The sequence below is a fragment of the Lynx canadensis genome, chromosome D2 (genome assembly GCF_007474595.2).
Source record: "Lynx canadensis isolate LIC74 chromosome D2, mLynCan4.pri.v2, whole genome shotgun sequence".
In the NCBI taxonomy this organism is placed as follows: Eukaryota; Metazoa; Chordata; class Mammalia; order Carnivora; family Felidae; genus Lynx; species Lynx canadensis.
This window is the reverse complement of record NC_044313.2, coordinates 32,981,575-32,998,332: the sequence shown is the minus strand read 5'-3', so window position 1 is coordinate 32,998,332 and position 16,758 is coordinate 32,981,575. Positions and strand designations below refer to the sequence as shown.

Below are 16,758 nucleotides of genomic sequence, written 5' to 3'. Positions count from 1 at the left end.
TGCTGCAATGAACATGAGAGTGCAGAGATCTCTTTGAGATACTGATTTCCTTTTCTGTGGATATATGCCCAGAAGTAGAATTGTTGGATCAATGTTAGTTCAGGTTTTAATTTTTTCAGCAACCTCTCTACTGTTTTCTATAATTGCCGTACCAATTTACATTCCTATCATCAGTTTACAGGGTTCTCTTTTTTTCTGCATTCTTACTAATATTTTTTATCTCCTGTCTTTTTGATAATAGCCATACTAACAGATGTAAGGTGATATCTCACTGTGGTTTTGATCAACACGTCCCTGATATTCAGTACCTTTTCATATATCCACAGGCCATTTGTATGTCTTCTTTGGAAAAATGTGTATTCAGGTCTTGTGCCCATTTCATTTTAGGTTGTTAATTTTTTGCTATTGAGCAGTATGAGTTCCTTATGTATTTTGAATATTAATCCCTCATCAGATACATGCTTTGCAAATGTTTTCTTCTATTCCATAGGTTACCTTTTCATTTTATTGATTGTTTCCTTTGTTGTTGTTGTTGTTTTTGAGTAAACTTTAAGCCCTATGTGGGGCCCAAACTCACAATCCCGAGATCAAGAGTCTCATGCTCCTCTGACTGAGCCAGTCAGGTGTCCCTGTATTCTACCGTTTTGATTACTGTAGCTTTGTAATAGGGCTTGAAATCAGAAAGTACGGTACCTCCAGCTCTGTTCTTTTTTCTCAAGACTGGTTTGTCTATTCAGGGTCTTCTGTGGTTTAGTATGAACTTTAGGATTTCTTTTTCTATTTTTGTGAAAAATGTCATTGGAATTTTGGTAAGGATTACATTGGAGTAGATTACTTTAGTTAATATAGGCACTTTAACAATATTAATCCTTCTAATCCATGACCACAGGATATCTTTCCATTTAATTGTGTCCTCTTCAATTTTTTAATCAATGTTCTATAGTTTTCAGTGTACATGTCTTTCACCTCTTTGGTTAAATTTGTTACTAAGCATTTTATTCTTTTTGATGCCATTGTAAATGGAATTGTCTAATTTCTCTTTCAGATAGATCATTGTTAGTGTATAGAAACACAACTGATTTTTATATATTGAGTTATATCTTTCTACTTTACTGAATTTGTTTATTCCAACAATTTTTGGTGAAGTCTGTAGGATTTTCTATATATAAGATCATGTCATCTGCAAACAGACACCATTTAACTTCTTTCTGTTCAGTATGGATGCCTTTTATTTATTTTTCTTGTTTAATTGCTCAGGCTAATCCAGTACTATGTTGAATAAAAGTGGCAAGTGTAGGCATCCTTGTCTTGTTCCTAATCTTAAAGGAGAAAACTGTCAGCATTTCACCACTGAGTATGTTGTTGTCCTTGGCTTGTCATGTATGGCCTTTATTATATTGAGGTTCATTCCTTTTATATGTAATTTGTTGAGAATTTTTTTAATCATGAAAGGATGTTAAACTTTGTCAAATGCTTTTTCTGCATCTACTGAGATGATTGTATCATTTTTATCCTTCATTCTGTTAATACAGTGTATCATATTTATCTTTTTGAGCATTTTGAACCACCCAGGCATCCCAGTGATAAATCAAGCTTGATCATGGTGTATGATCCTTCCAGGGTGCTGTTGAAGTCAGTTTGTTAGGATTTTTTGTTGTTTTGTTTTTGTTTTTGTTTTTGTTTTTTTGAGAATTTGATCTGTGTTCATCAGGAATATTAGCCTTTTCTTATACTGATGTCACACTTCTAAAGGAATTTCATTATTTCAGAAGTCTGAGTCCAGAAAAATGGTGTTTGCGACAACAATTTCTTTTTGGGTCAAGTTTTTATCTTTTGCGAACTAAGAACAACTTAAAAAATGTTTTTAAAACTTCAAGAATATTCTGGTTGTGCACAGCAGATCAGTTATACACATTGTTTTCTGAATCAGAATCCCATTGAAATGATGATAAATTAATTATAAATGAGCACTACTGTTTCAGTTGGAGAAGAGAAGCACAGCAAAACAGTTATCAAATCTTCAACAAATTTCTAAAGCATAGAGAGTGAATGGAGGGCTGATAACCGTCTCAGGAGGGAGATTGAAGTTGTAAGCTAAATGTCAAAGAAGGAAGATTTAGTCTGGGAAAACAAGCCCCTACAACTACATAAGGCTCAGTATTGAAAGAACCAAATCTCAAGAAAGGTAGAGGGAGACTGGAGTAGAAAACAGGAGGCTCTCCCTGCCTAGCTACCTGCCACAACTTCTCTTAGCAGGTAACTGTTTTCCCTCCACAGAAAAGGGAGCTCACTCTCTAGAGAAACTGAACCTAAGAGACCTTGCCCTCAGGGACACTTGGCAGAGACAGAGAAAGAGTGAAGTGTAGGGCTGAAAAAGAAAGACTAAGTAATAGTCTACTTGAATTCTGAGACCCTTAGCTCCTTTCTCTATCCTCTTCCTAAAATTCAGCAGCCAGATATAGACCTCAGAGAATGAACAACTCCAGAGAAAAGACCTCCCTCTTCTGCCATCTAGACAGAAAATTCTCACCAAATTCCCAGCAAAGTGAATGAAATAATAATATCCTCCCTAAGACAGAGGGTCATGGAATTGCAGAATACCATGATTAAAGAAAGATTCATAAAAACTTTCAGAGATAAATCAAGTACTGTGTGGCATTAGAATTCTCAAGAGCAACTATATCCTGAGTATTAAAGGATATTTTCAGATCTACAAGTTGGCAAAAAACTTACCCTCTGATTTTATTTTCTTAGAAATACACTGGCTCAGTCAGTAGAACATGTGTCTCTTGATATCAGGGTTATAAGTTTGAGCCCCACTTTGGGTATAGAGATTGCTTTAAAATTTTTTTTTTAATTAGGGGCGCCTGGGTGGCTCAGTCAGTTAAGCCTCTGACTTCAGCTCAGGTCATGATCTTGCAGTTTGTGGGTTTGAGCCCTGCGTCAGGCTCTGTGCAGATAGCTCAGAGCCCGGAGCCTGCTTCAGATTCTGTGTCTCCCTCTCTCTGTGACCCTCCTTTGCTCACACTCTGTCTCTCTCTGAAAAGTAAATAAACATAAAAAAATAAAATAAAATAAATTTTTTAATTAAAAAAAATATACTAGAGTGTATGCTGTATGCAGACATCTGAAATCAAGTCAGAGGAAGTCATGGGCTCCAGGAATCAGGAGGTCCCATGTAGGAGAATGGAAGTGAGAATGTACTGGGCACCAGGCTTAGAAAATATCCATTTCAAATTGGACTAGGTGGACAAAGCAGATGTGAGAGGACATACCCAAGAAGAAAAGAGAAAGGATCAGTTATTTGAGGTTTACCAGTAATTAGAAAAATTATTACTAGGAGTTTGAAACATCTACCTGAGCAGTTGCCGTAATTCTAAATTAGCATCTAAAAAGTAGGAATTGAAATAAGCAAAGAATGTACAAATAAAACCAAGAATGTACAAAAAATGAAACATAATCATAGTTGTCTAGTTGTCACACTTACGTAATATTTATTATAGTCATAATATAAACAATGAATATTGAGATAATCAGAAATTATATGAATATATTGGGGAAAATGGAACAAGGGGAAGCATGTGTGTGTATGTATCTGTCTGTGGATGTGTGCATTTTGTGTGGGGTGGGGGTTGAAACATAAGTCCTGCTCTCTTACCGGAACATCATTGGACATTGTCTAAAAATGAGTAAGTTGTGGGGGCACTTGGGTGGCTCAGTCAGTTAAGTGTCCTGCTCTTGATCTCAGCTCAGGTCTTGATCCTCATGGTCATGAGTTCAAGCCCTGCGTTGGGCTCTGTGCTGGGCGTGAAACCTACTTAAAAATAAAGAAATAAAAATAGAATAAAGAAAAAAATAAAAAATTAGTAAGTTGAGAAATAGAAATAGTCAATATTTAGAAACGTGAAGCATAAATTTCAGAAGAAACTGCTAGAATCTTTCAAATCTTTCAAAATCTCAAACCTTTGGGAAATGTGAGGATGAGAGAAGATATCATTGTAAGGTGCAAATAACTATACACATACAACATACATACAGTCACACAAACCATACATACATACACATCAGTTACAGAATTTGATTTTTAAAACATTATTTTGATATGAAAAAAATACTTAATCCCTGTTTTCCTTTCTTTGAGGACAGTGATTTCTTGAGTTAAAATGTACTATTAACCTATGCTTATCATAGGTGTGCACAGATTGATCTCAAAGCCTAGCTTGTCTGGAGTCATATGTGTCAATATTACGGCAACTCTCTCTCAGATGTACTTCTGGGCACATAGCCGATGTTTGTGATGATGTTGGAATACCTTCAAAGTGTTCAGATAACCTGAGTTGGCATGCAAATGTCTATGCATTTTTCACTTTTTTCATCAGTCTTATTTGTGTTTTATCAGCTAAAATCCAGGAAGAGATTGGCCATGTAATTGGCAGACACCGGAGCCCCTGCATGCAGGACAGGAGCCGCATGCCCTACACGAATGCAGTGTTTCATGAGATCCAGAGGTACATTGACCTTATCCCAGTCAACCTGCCACATGCAGTGACCCATGACATTAAATTCAGAAACTATGTCATCCCCAAGGTAAGAAATATTTCTCCTACACTGACTTTAGTGCTCTTGAAGTTCCCCTGTTCTCACTATTGGCTCAGTCCTCTACCAATACAAGATGAGAAAGGTGCAAAACTCATATATGTGGCAGCTTGATGGATTTTGTGTTGTTTCCAGTTTGAGGCTACAGACCTTTTTTTAAAGTTTATTTATTTTATTTTTTTAAATTTTGTAATGTTTATTTGTTATTGAGAGACAGAGAAAGACAGAGCATGAGCATGGGAGGGACAGAGAGAGAGGGAGACACAGAATAAGAAGCAGAATCCAGGCTCTGAGCTGTCAGCACAGAACCCGATAGGGGGCTCGAACTCACAAACCATGAGATCATGACCTGATCCTAAGTCAGACGTTTAACTGACTGAGCCACCCAGGCGCCCCTATTTATTTATTTTAAGAGAGAGAGAGAGAGACAGCATGAGTGGGGGAGGGGCAGAGAGGAGAGAGAATCCCAAGCAGGCTCCACGCTGCCAGTGCAGAACCCTATGCAGGGCTTAAACTCATGAACCATGAGATTGTGACCTCATGAACCATGAAATCATGACCTGAACGAAATCAAGAGTCAGACGCTTAACCGACCGAGCCACCCAGGTGCCCCACTGAGGCTACATACTTTTATGACAGGTTTTGGTATTTGGCTGTGTAAGTCTTCCAAATTTGTTCTGCTTCTTTAATATTGTTTTGGCTACTCTTAGCCGTTTACATTTCCAAATAAATTTGAGTATCAGTTTGTCAATAATCCAAAGCATTTGGCTGTGATTTTTATCAGGGTGATAATAAAATAATTTAGAAAGAATTGACATGTTGGTATCTTGAATCTTTCAATTCATGGATATGGCATATTCTCCCAATTTATTTGGACTTTCTTTAATTTTTTCAATATTTTCAGTGCAGTGGCTTGTAATATCTATTAGGTTTTTCCTAGATGAGTGGTATTTTTGATGTTACTATAGATTGTATAATTTTTAAAATGCCTTTTCTACTTTTTTTGTTATATGGAAATATACTTGATTTTATTATTTTGATGACTTTACATCTAGCAACCTTTCCAAATTGACTTATTGCTAATAATTTGTGGATTTATTTGTAATTTCTATACACAGAATTCTTCAACCTGGTTTAATGTATATTTTTTAATGTTTATTTATTTTTGAGAGAGAGAAAGAGAGAGAGAGACAGAGACAGAGACAGAGAGCAAACAGGGGAGGGACAGAGAGAGATGGAGACACAGAATCTGAAGCGGGGCTTGAACTCACAAGTAGTGAGATCATGACCTGTGCCGAAGTCAGATGCTTAACCAACTGAGCCACCTAGGTGCCCCAATATTTGTTTTAATAATTAATACTTGAACTTTAAATTTTATATACTTGCAATGAGCTTTAATTTAAATATAAATAATCATGGATCACTCAAGGCTACTGTGTTGGACAGAACCGATCTAAGTTGTTGTTGTTGTTTTTAATACTTGAAACTTTATGTTAAAACCTTTATTCTGCAATATTAAAAACTCAGAAAATTAAAAATAAATCGAAGTGCAATTTCTTTCAGTGGCCAGAATCTTGAACTGAAGTGAATCAATCTATATATTCCTTATTGATGCACTTTGTGTGAATATTCATGTTTTGCTAAAGAGGTATCAATGTGTTTGATTATGTGATACCACATTATTGGGAGTATTTTAAAATTTATGGCATATACATCATAATACCTCTCTAAAATCATCAAACAGTACTTAATTTGAAAACACATTAGGCCTCAGGAGGTTCAGATGAAGGATTGTGTATTTATACTTCCATGAAAACAAATGTTTATATTTGTTGAGCTGATGTAGAAAAATAAGCTAAAATAGTCATGCTGTATATAACTTTGAAATGGTTAATAAAAACAACTTTGGAGGGCTGGCGCGTGGCTGGCTCAGTCGGTAGAGCATGCGATTCTTGATCTTGGGATTGTGAGTTCAAGCCCCACATTGGGTGTAGAGACTACTAAAAAAAATACATAAACTTAAAAAAAACACTTTGGGGTGCCTGGGTGGCTCAGTCGGTTGAGCGTCCGACTCTTGATTTCAGCTCAGGTCATGATCCTAGGGTCTTGGGATTGAGCCCCGCATCCCCCTCCACGCTGACGTCAAGCCTGCTTAGGAATCTGTCTCCCTTTGCCCCTCTCATCCACTAGCATGTGCACACCCATGCTTTCTCTCTCTCTCTAAAATAATTTTTAAAAGACATGGATTTACATATTAAACAAACAAAAAACCTTTGGGGGAGGGATGACTTCCTCTGAGTTGCAGAAAACCATTTGGGCTTCATCTGGCTTTCAGGTTATTTCCCAGCCAGGAAAATGCCTCGTCAGAATCACAGTTGCATGCTTAGGGCAGAAGGGTGAAAGAAGTGACACTTGTGCAGAGAGGGCTATTTCTCTTCTGGATTTTCTAAATGAACCAGGCACTTTCTTCTGCCAACTGTATCCTAAAAATGGAAAACTCAAGTAGATATTTGAAATGCAAGGCAGCAGGAGATAAATTCAGGAGGATAACCTCTGTATAAACTCTGGCTCGGTTACCCTTTACTATAATCTTGAATAAATTTCTTAATCCTATGTGCCTTGGTTTTCTCATTTGTAAACTGTTGATAGCACTGACCTTTACGTCACTAGAATGTTGCAAGAATTCAACCAGGTAACATATACAAAATACAAGCTAAAACTATGACCATTTTTACTTATTAGACTGATGAAGTCAAAGGCTGAGAAAATGTTGTATTGGTGAGGGAGTGTATAAATGAGCACTTTCAATCACTAGTGGCAGGATTGTAGATAACTACATCTTTTTTGGAGGACATTTTGGCAATATCTATCAGAAATAAAATATAGAATCTTATAACGCAAGAATTATAATTCTTGGTATCTACTACAAGTGCTAACAGAGGAATGTTCAAAAAATGTGTCCTTGCATCACTGTTTATAATAAAAGCATTCTGTTTTTGTTTCTGAGAGAGAGAGAGAGAGAGAGAGAGAGAGAGAATATCTTAAGCAGGCTCCATGCTCAGCACTGAGCCCAACATGGGGCTTGATCCCACAACCCTGGGTCATGACCTGAGCCAAAATCAAGAGTCAGATGCTTAGCCAACTGAGCCACACAGGTGCCCCTAAAAAAATATTCTTAACTATCTAAATGTTCATCAGTAGTGTAATGATACATTCATATTCTATAGCATGAATAAGGCAGATGTACATGTGTTGATATGGGCCAGTACCAAATTATTTTATTAAATAAAAAATAAGATTTTTATTTCTTTTTATGAAACAAGTACTAAAGCATGACAATGACATCGTTGCCTCTAAGTAAGTCTAAATGCACTTTCAAATTATATCTTGTTTAGAAGGCTAAGCAATGCATCTATGGAAGCATTGCATCTTGAGATGATTTTCATCAATGATTCTAGAATTTCTAATAAAATTCCTGCTGTGCCTCTCAAATTCAAGTAAAATTAAAAAAATCAAGATGTAGTGGATGCTTGTCATTTGATAAAAAAAAAAAAAAAAAAGAAGAAGAAGAAGGTGATAGGCCGAATAAACATGTAGATTTATTTGCCTGATATATATATTCTCTCTGGAAGGGCATATTCCCTGGAAGGACATATCACTCGTTGTGAACAGTTGTTTTTGGAAAGTATTTAGATGGGAGGGAGACCTACTTTTCACCATATGTGCTTTTTGTGACTTAGTGCATTCCTCTATTTTTAACTTGAGGTATAAGTTATACAAAAGAAAATTCACATTTTTAAGGGTAAAGTCTAATGAGTTCTGACCAATATGTGAAGTCAAGTAACTACCACCACAACCAAGATGTAAAACATTTCTATCATCTCAAAAAAGTTCCCTCATTCTCCTTTTACAATCAATCCACTTCCCCCAGTTCCAGCTCTTGGTAACCACTGATCTGTTTTTAGTTCTACGGTTTTGCCTTTTCAAGAATGCAATGTAATAGAATGTGACATAAATAGAATAACTTGTAATCAATATAAATAAGCCTTTATCTTTTTTATGTGACAGAATGTATTTGAGATTTATTGCACTTTGTTATTGCACTTATCATTAATTTGTTCTCTTTTTTGATGAATGATTTTCTATCCTACAGAGTACCACAAATTGTTTATCCATTCACTACTTGATGGGTATTTGGGTTGTTTCCAGTTTGAGACTATTTGAATAAAAGTGCTGTGAACATTTGCATACAGGTTTTTGTGTGGATATAAATTTTCATTTCTTTTGGGTGAATGCTTAGGAGTGGGACTTTTGCTTAACTGTTTAACTTTATAAAAAACCATCAAATATTTTCTAAATGTGGCTGTGATATTTTACATTCCTGCTAGCAATGTGTGAGAGTTCCAATTGCTTCAGGTACCTTCCATCACTTGCCATTGATGGTCCTTTTTTTTTTTTTAATGTTTATTTATTTATTTTTAGAGGGAGGGAGGGAGGGAGAACATGAGCGAGGGAGGGGCAGAGAGAGAGAGAGAGAGAGAGAGAATCCCAAGCAGACTCCGTGCTGTCAGTGCGGAGCCTGATGCAGTGTTTGAACTCACGACTGTGAGATCATGACCTGAGCCAAACTCAAGAATCGGGTGCTTAACTTACTGAGCCACCCAGGTGCCACATAGTTGGTGTTTTTAAATTTTAGGTACTATAAGTGGTTATGTAGTGACGTCACATTTTGTTTTATTTCTATTTTCTGGATGGATAATGATGTTGGGCTTCTCTTCATGTATTGATTGACTATTCATATATATTCTTTGGTTGAGTTATCAAATTATATTCCTATTTTGTATTGGGTCATTTGTCTTATTTAATTATTGCAATCCTTTATATATTGTATACACAAGTCTTTTATTATGTGTAAGTGTTGCTAATATTCACTCTCAATCTGTAAAGGGCTTGCTTGCTTGCTTTTTCTTCTTTCCTTTTCTTCATTCCTACCTTCCTCCCTCCCTCTTTCCTTCTTTCTTTCTTTCTTTCTTTCTTTCTTTCTTTCTTTCTTTCTTTCTTTTTCTTTTCTCCAAAGAATGTCTTTCAAGGAGCAGAAGTTTTGAATTTTGATGAAGTCCAATTTATCAGTTATTTCTCTTTTGACTTGTGCTTCTGTGTCCTATCTGGAAAATTTTTTGCCAACACAGGTTCCCAAACATTTGCTCTTATCTATTCTTCTACAAGTTTTATGCTCTTAGCTTTTGTATTTAGGTCTGCGATCCATTTAAAATTCATTTTCACTTATAGTGTGAAGTAGTTTATACTTCATTCCTTTTGTTAGGGACACCCATTTGTTCCAGCACCATTTATTGAAAATACACTTGCTTTTTAAATCTTAAAGTAACACTTCCACATATTACTTGTCTTAAGATGCACAAGGCAATAATATTGAAAACAAAATTATAGACCTTAAATATGATAAACTTAGAGGATGGAACTTCCTTCCAATTTTGAATTTAAAAAATAAAAAAGATCTCAGTAGCATTTAAACGCACACAATGGTATATAATGTTTTATGTTTATATAAATAATACATATGAAAATGTGTATACATCTATATTTTAAGTACATATCTATCTGTATCCATTGATCTGTCTATCACACTTAACACCTAAATATTTCACATGTGTCTTTTAAGAACAAGGGCTTCTGCATAGCAGTAATAGCATTCACACTCAAAGAATTATCATATATACAATAACTTTATCTAAAATATAGCTATAGATTTTTTCAGTTATCCTAAAATATCTTTTTTTTTTTAATGTTTGTTTATTTTTGAGAGATAGTTAGAATGCCAGTGTCGGAGGGGCAGAGGGAGATAGAGAATCTCAAGCAGGCTTCATGCTGATGGCAGAGAGCCCAATGCGGGGCTTGAACTCAAACTGTGAGATCAAGACCTGGGTTGAAGTCAGATGCTTAACCAACTGAGCCACCCAGGTGCCCCCCCTAAAGTATCTTTTATAGCTTTTTTTGAGGGGGCATCTAGTATCTCATAAAGGAATAAATATACAATTTTATTATTGGTCCCTTTACGCCCCTTTTATAAAGAACAGTTCCTTTTCTTTTATTTATTTCATTTCAATACACTATTGAAGAGTCCAGGATAGTTGTCATGTAAAATATTCCTCAGTCTGGTTTTGTATGATTTTTTTGTTTTTGTTTTTGGTGTTTGTTTTTTTTTTTTTTTTTTTTGAAAAAGAGAGAGCATGTGAGCAGGGGAAAGGGGCAGAGGGAGAGAATCTTCAGCAGGCTCCATGCTCAGCATGGAGCCTGACATAGGGCTCTATCCCATGACCCTGCAATCATGACCTGAGCTGAAACCAAGAGTCAGATGCTCAATCGACTGAAGCACCCAGAAGCCCTGTGCAATTTTTTTTTTTGTTTTTGTTTTTGTTTTTTTAGATTAGATTCAAGTTCTGTGTTTTGGGGAAGAACATTACATACGTGATGTTGTATACGTCCCAGTGAATTACGTTTTGGCTAGAGACATGTAATATCAATTTATATCATTATTGGTGATGCTAAGGTAGTCATTTATTAAGGAGGTATCTTCCATGGGGCACCTGGGTGGCTCAGTCAGTTAAGTGTTGTACTTCAACTCAGGTCATGGTCTCACGGTTTGTGGGTTCAAGCCCTACATTGGGCTCTGTGCTGACAACTCAGAGCCTTGAGCCTGCTTCAGATTCTGTTTCCCTCTCTCTCTCTACCCCTCCCCTACTCAAAAATAAACAAAAATATAAATAAACATTTAAACAAATAAACTTTTTGAGGAAACTCCCTACTGTTTTCCAGAGTGGCAGCACCAGTTTGCATTCCCACCAACAATGCAAGAGGGTTCCCCTTTCTCCACATCCTCACCAACATCTGTTGTTTCCTGAGTTGTTCATTTTAGCCACTCTGACAGGTGTGAGTTGGTATCTCAGTGTGGTTTTGATTTGTATTTCCCTGATGATGAGTGATGTTGAACATCTTTTCATGTGTCTGTTAGCCATCTGGATGTCTTCTTTGGAAAAGTATCTATTCATGTCTTCTGCCTGTTTCTTACAGATTTTGAATACTAACCCTTTATCTGAAACGTAATTTGCAAATATCTTCTCCCATTCCATCAGTTGCCTTTTAGTTTTATTGATTATTTCCTTCACTGTGCAGAAGCCTTTTATCTTGATGAGGTTCCAGTAGTTCATTTTTGCTTTTGTTTCCCTTGCCTCCAGAGACGTGTCTAGTAGGAAGTTGCTGTGACTGAGGTTAGAGAGGTTGCTGCCTGTTTTCTTCTCTAGGATTTTGATGATTTCTTGTCTTACATCTAGGTTTTTCATCTTTGGAATTTATTTTTGTGTATGTTATAAGAAAGTGGTCCAGGTTCACTCTTTTGCATGTCGCCCTCCACTTTTCCCAGCACCATTTGTTGAAGAGACTGTCTTTTTTTCCATTGGATATTCTTTCCTGCTTTGTTGAAAATAAGTTGGCCATATACATTTGTGGGTCCATTTCTGGGCTTTCTATTCTGTTCCATTGATCTATGTGTCTGTTTTTCTGTCTGTACCATACCGTCTTGATAATTACATCTTTGTAACATAGCTTGAAGTCCAGAATTGGGATGCCTCCAGCTTTGGTTTTCTTTTTCAATATTGCTTTGGCTATTTGGGGTCTTTTCTGGTTTTATACAAATTTTAGAATTGTTTGTTCTAGCTCTGTGAAAAAATGATGGTGTTATTTAGATAGAGATTACACTGAACATGTAGAATGCCTTGGGCAGTATAGACATTTTCATAATATGTATTTTTCCAATCCATGAGCATGGGATGTTTTTCCATTTCTTTGTGTCTTCTTCAGTTTCATAAGCATCTTACAGTTTTCAGCATACAGATATTTTAGCTCTTTGATTAGGTTTATTCCTAGGTATCTTATGGTTTTTGATCCAATTGTAAATGGGATCAGTTCCTTGATTTCTCTTCTGTTGCTTCATTATTGGTATATAGAAATGCCACAGATTTCTGTACATTGATTTTATATCCTACAACTTTGCTGAATTTATGTATCAGTTCTAGCAGTTTTTTGGTAGAGTCTTTTGGGTTTTCCATATAGAGTATCGTGTCATCTTCAAAGAGTGAAAGTTTGACTTCTTCCTTGCCAATTTGGATGCCAGAAGCTTCCATTTTAAACCATAGTCCACGTGAGATGTTTGAAAACCAAAGTGACGAAATAGAGCAGAGGGTGGGAGCTACACCATCGTCCAAAGATAGTGACCAGTAGAGGGGATTCAGAGGTCTGGTACCCAAGTAACTAAGCACTCAGCATTTCAAATCCTATTGGGAGGCTACTTTAGCAACCTTACTAGCACTGGTCTTAATCTCATCCCTGTTTATTACTTGGTGTGTCTGACTAGAAATGCCATTGCCCTTTTTGGACCTGGGATTCCTCACGTATAGATCAAAAGTGTGAACTAAGTGATATGCAAAATTTCTTCCAGCTCCACGACTTCTTTATAATAAAGTTTGTCTTCATCTGTTCATTCCAGGGCACAAGTGTACTAATATCACTGACTTCTGTGCTACATGATGACAAAGAATTTCCCAACCCAGAGACATTTGACCCTGCCCATTTCCTGGATGATAGTGGCAACTTTAAGAAGAGTGACTACTTCATGGTTTTCTCAGCAGGTAATAAAAATTAATTTCCATAGGTACTGAAGGGGGCAAGATATTTTTGGGTGATCCGTAGAAACTTACATGGTGCCTAGTCTGGGACGAATAGAATTGTTCTTTGTCCATGACCGGAAGCATAACTCCCAATGCCCATGCACTTTCCCCCACTCACTATACAGTCCCATTATTAGAATTTTGGCTTGGTGACCCAGTTCTTCCAAAGTGAATATAGGTTCATTGAATTCTGCCTCTAGATAGATCACACAGCTACCAAGAGCTCCTCTTAGCAGGTGAAACTCATTTAGACTTTACTCACTGCCATGAAAAAGGAATATAACTCCTCAACTTTGAGTTAAGTATTTTCTATGTGATATCCCCCACTCCCCAGAGTGGGCTCCAGGGTTACAAGTATCCACAAGCACAGAATGGGCACCAAAAGGGCTCACATCCTAATTAGGGAAACAGATTAGTAAATAGGTCGTTGTAATCCAGTGAGACTGGTGTTGTGGAAGAGGAAAGCACAGGCTGCTCAGGAGACCAGAGGAGGAAGCCGCCTGCTTCCTGATCACTTTATGAGGCATAAAGTGGAATAAGCAACGTTCTGATAGCAGAAAGGCAATTTGTGCTGCCTCTCAGGGGACAGGCAACAAGGGAAAGAAGAGAAGGAAGGGCACTTTTAGAGAGTGGACTTTAGGAGCAGGGCATTTCAATAGATCAGGGCAGTCGGAACGTGCTAACTAGCTGTGGCATTAAGGAAACCTTGAACAAGTGGCAGAATACCCTGCAGTGGTTCCAAAGCACCTGATATTCCTCTGCTCAAGATCAGAGATTTCGGATCTTGGGTGTCCACATCTACAGTGTGTGTTCTGAATCTCTGGCCACAGAGTCACCTTTATTTATCTGACAGCTTTTGATACCTACTTTGGGTCTTACGCCATACATACCAAGATGTCAAAGACTGAGCTTTCCCTACAAGGAAACACACATTTTAGCATGGTAGAAAAAGAAATAAACAGAGAATCGAGATTCAAGGTGATGATCCATGCTTTAACTGAAGAACGAATAAGATTCTGAGGAAACCCAGAGAGAGCAAGACTATACTTCCCAAGGGGATCACAAAGATTATAAAGAGGAAATGACATGAGACATAGGTCCTGGAAGAAGTATAAGAGAAGTGCGCCTTAACCAAAGGGAACAGCAGGAGATACAGCTCGAAACTTCACAGTATATTGGAGATCGATGAAGAGTTGGTATGGCTAGAACCAAGAGTAGAGATATGAAGGATGGAAGGAGGGTTATGGCTCATCAGACTGGGAACAGAATGTGGAGGGCCAGTTCAACCCATTTGACATCATCTCATAGGACAGATCAGGGAGGCATTTAATAATTTAAAGTGAGGGGCACCTGGGTGGCTCAGTCGGTTAAGCGTCCGACTTCGGCTCAGGTCGTGATCTCACGGTTCATGGGTTCGAGCCCCTCATCGGGCTCTGTGCTGACAGCTCAGAACCTGGAGCTTGTTTCAGATTCTGTGTCTCCCTCTCTCTCTGCCCCTCCCCTACTCGCGCTCTGTCTACCTCTGTCTCAAAAATAAATAAACATTTAAAAAAATTAATATTTTAAAGTGAGAAAGTGACACATTTTTTTATTTTTATTTTTTAAAAATGTTTATCTTGACAGAGAGAGCACACATGTGTGTGAATTAGGAAGGGGCAGAGAGAGAGAATCCCAAGCAGTCTCCATGCTGTCAGGTCAGATCCTATGCAGAGCTTGATCCCACAAACTCTGAGATTGTGACCTGAGCTGAAATCAAGAGTCGTTCGCTTAACCAACTGAGCTTCCCCAGGCGTTCCAAGAGAGGACGCATTTAGACATGTGCCTCTGAAATCACATGAAGGAGAAAAAACTTTGTCTAAATTTTGTGCCAGAGGTAGAAAGGGAGACACAGGTTTATGAGTTCCCTTCTCTCAGTCCTCCTCCCTCCAATGCACTTGGACAAGTGGGTGTGTTTCTACAAAGATTTATGGAAACTGGAAATGTGAAAAGTGCAGTTATAATATGGGAATACATAATGAAGTGTTTGATGTAGACCTAATGCTCAATAGATATTTGTTGAATGAAGGGTTCCCATTAAGACACTATGTGAATAGCAGGTGTTCCCATCCTTCTATCCATCTGTCCCTCGACCCTTCCTGCCGGCTCTCCATTGGTTCAGCCATTCAGCAAATACTCCTTGTGACATACTTCTTGTGACAGTTCAAAACATAATATTCAAGGAAAAAATCCCTTGTGTTTGTTATTTTCAGGAAAACGGATTTGTGTGGGAGAAAGCCTGGCCTGTATGGAGCTGTTTTTATTCCTGACCTCCATTTTACAAAATTTTACCCTGAAACCTGTGGTCGACATAAAGGACCTTGACACCACCCCAGTTGCCAGTGGGTTTGGACATATCCCACCCCCCTACAAGATTTGCTTTGTTCCTTTGTGAGGAAGGGCAGGCCATCTAGCCACTACTGTGCTGTTGTCTATAACTCCTCCTCCTCTTGGGTGTCACCCGCCTTCTTCTCACGACTGGGGATGCTTTCTCTGACCTCTTGCCTCATATTTCCCCATTGCCTCCACACCCACTGAACATCCAACCTCAATTAAAGGAGAGTTTCCAGAATTTCATTTCACAAATGCCGTGCCGTGCTGTTCTTTATACTCAATAACTCTTATATTTGCCACCATGTATACTAATAATTATCAAATATTGGGCTATTACTATGTTATCACTGTGAAACAAAGCAAAATGGCTAACACATAGCCATCTATCCTCTCCATGTTCTAAATAGAAAGCACTATTATTTGCTGACCCAGTTCTTAGACTTTTCCTTGCATGATACAGGTAACAATTGGAAAAAAATAAAGTTCAAAGAGGCCACACTGGTCCTCATACTGATAAGTACAGAGAGGAGCAAAGGGGGAGAGTGCAGAAAAGCTCTTTGGGCTACATGTCACCTAGGGTTACTTGAGGCTTGGATTTGAAAGTGAGCAGAGTTGTGTCCAGGAGCCGGGTAATGGAAGATCAGCAATAGGGAGGAAGGAATAATTACCATTAAAATTCATTCCTCTGCTTTGGTGCCACTATGAACACCAAAGATTTGACATGCTCTTACTACTTTGTGTTTCAAACTTAGAGTCAACTATTAACATATGCTTTCATATTGCTAGTCAATTTTTCTTTTCTTTTTTTTAAATTTTTTAACATTTATTCACTTTTTGAGAGACAGAGAGAGACAGTATGATGAGGGAAGGGGCAGAGAGAGAGAGGGAGTCACAGGCTCCAGGCTCTGAGCTGTCAGCACAGAGCCTGATGTGGGGCTCGAACTCACCAACTGTAGGATCGTGACCTGAGCTGAAGTCAGACACTTAACTGACTGAGCCACCCAGGTGCCCCTAATCAATTTTTCTATGTGTCATTTTTTTTCTCACCAAC

The 16,758-nt window shown here is 37.8% G+C and overlaps 1 protein-coding gene across 1 annotated transcript in view; it reads left to right on the top strand.

The window, feature by feature from the left end:
* The window catches only part of LOC115527426 (cytochrome P450 2C41-like), a 31,786-nt gene extending 15,827 nt beyond the window's left edge, over positions 1 to 15,959 (top strand). The window contains exons 7-9 of the mRNA XM_030335026.1: positions 4,400 to 4,587; positions 13,157 to 13,298; positions 15,587 to 15,959. Of these exons, the coding sequence (XP_030190886.1) occupies positions 4,400 to 4,587; positions 13,157 to 13,298; positions 15,587 to 15,768 (512 nt within the window). The 3' untranslated portion in view covers positions 15,769 to 15,959. The remainder of the gene's footprint in view (positions 1 to 4,399; positions 4,588 to 13,156; positions 13,299 to 15,586) is intronic.
* Positions 15,960 to 16,758: the final 799 nt, after the last annotated feature.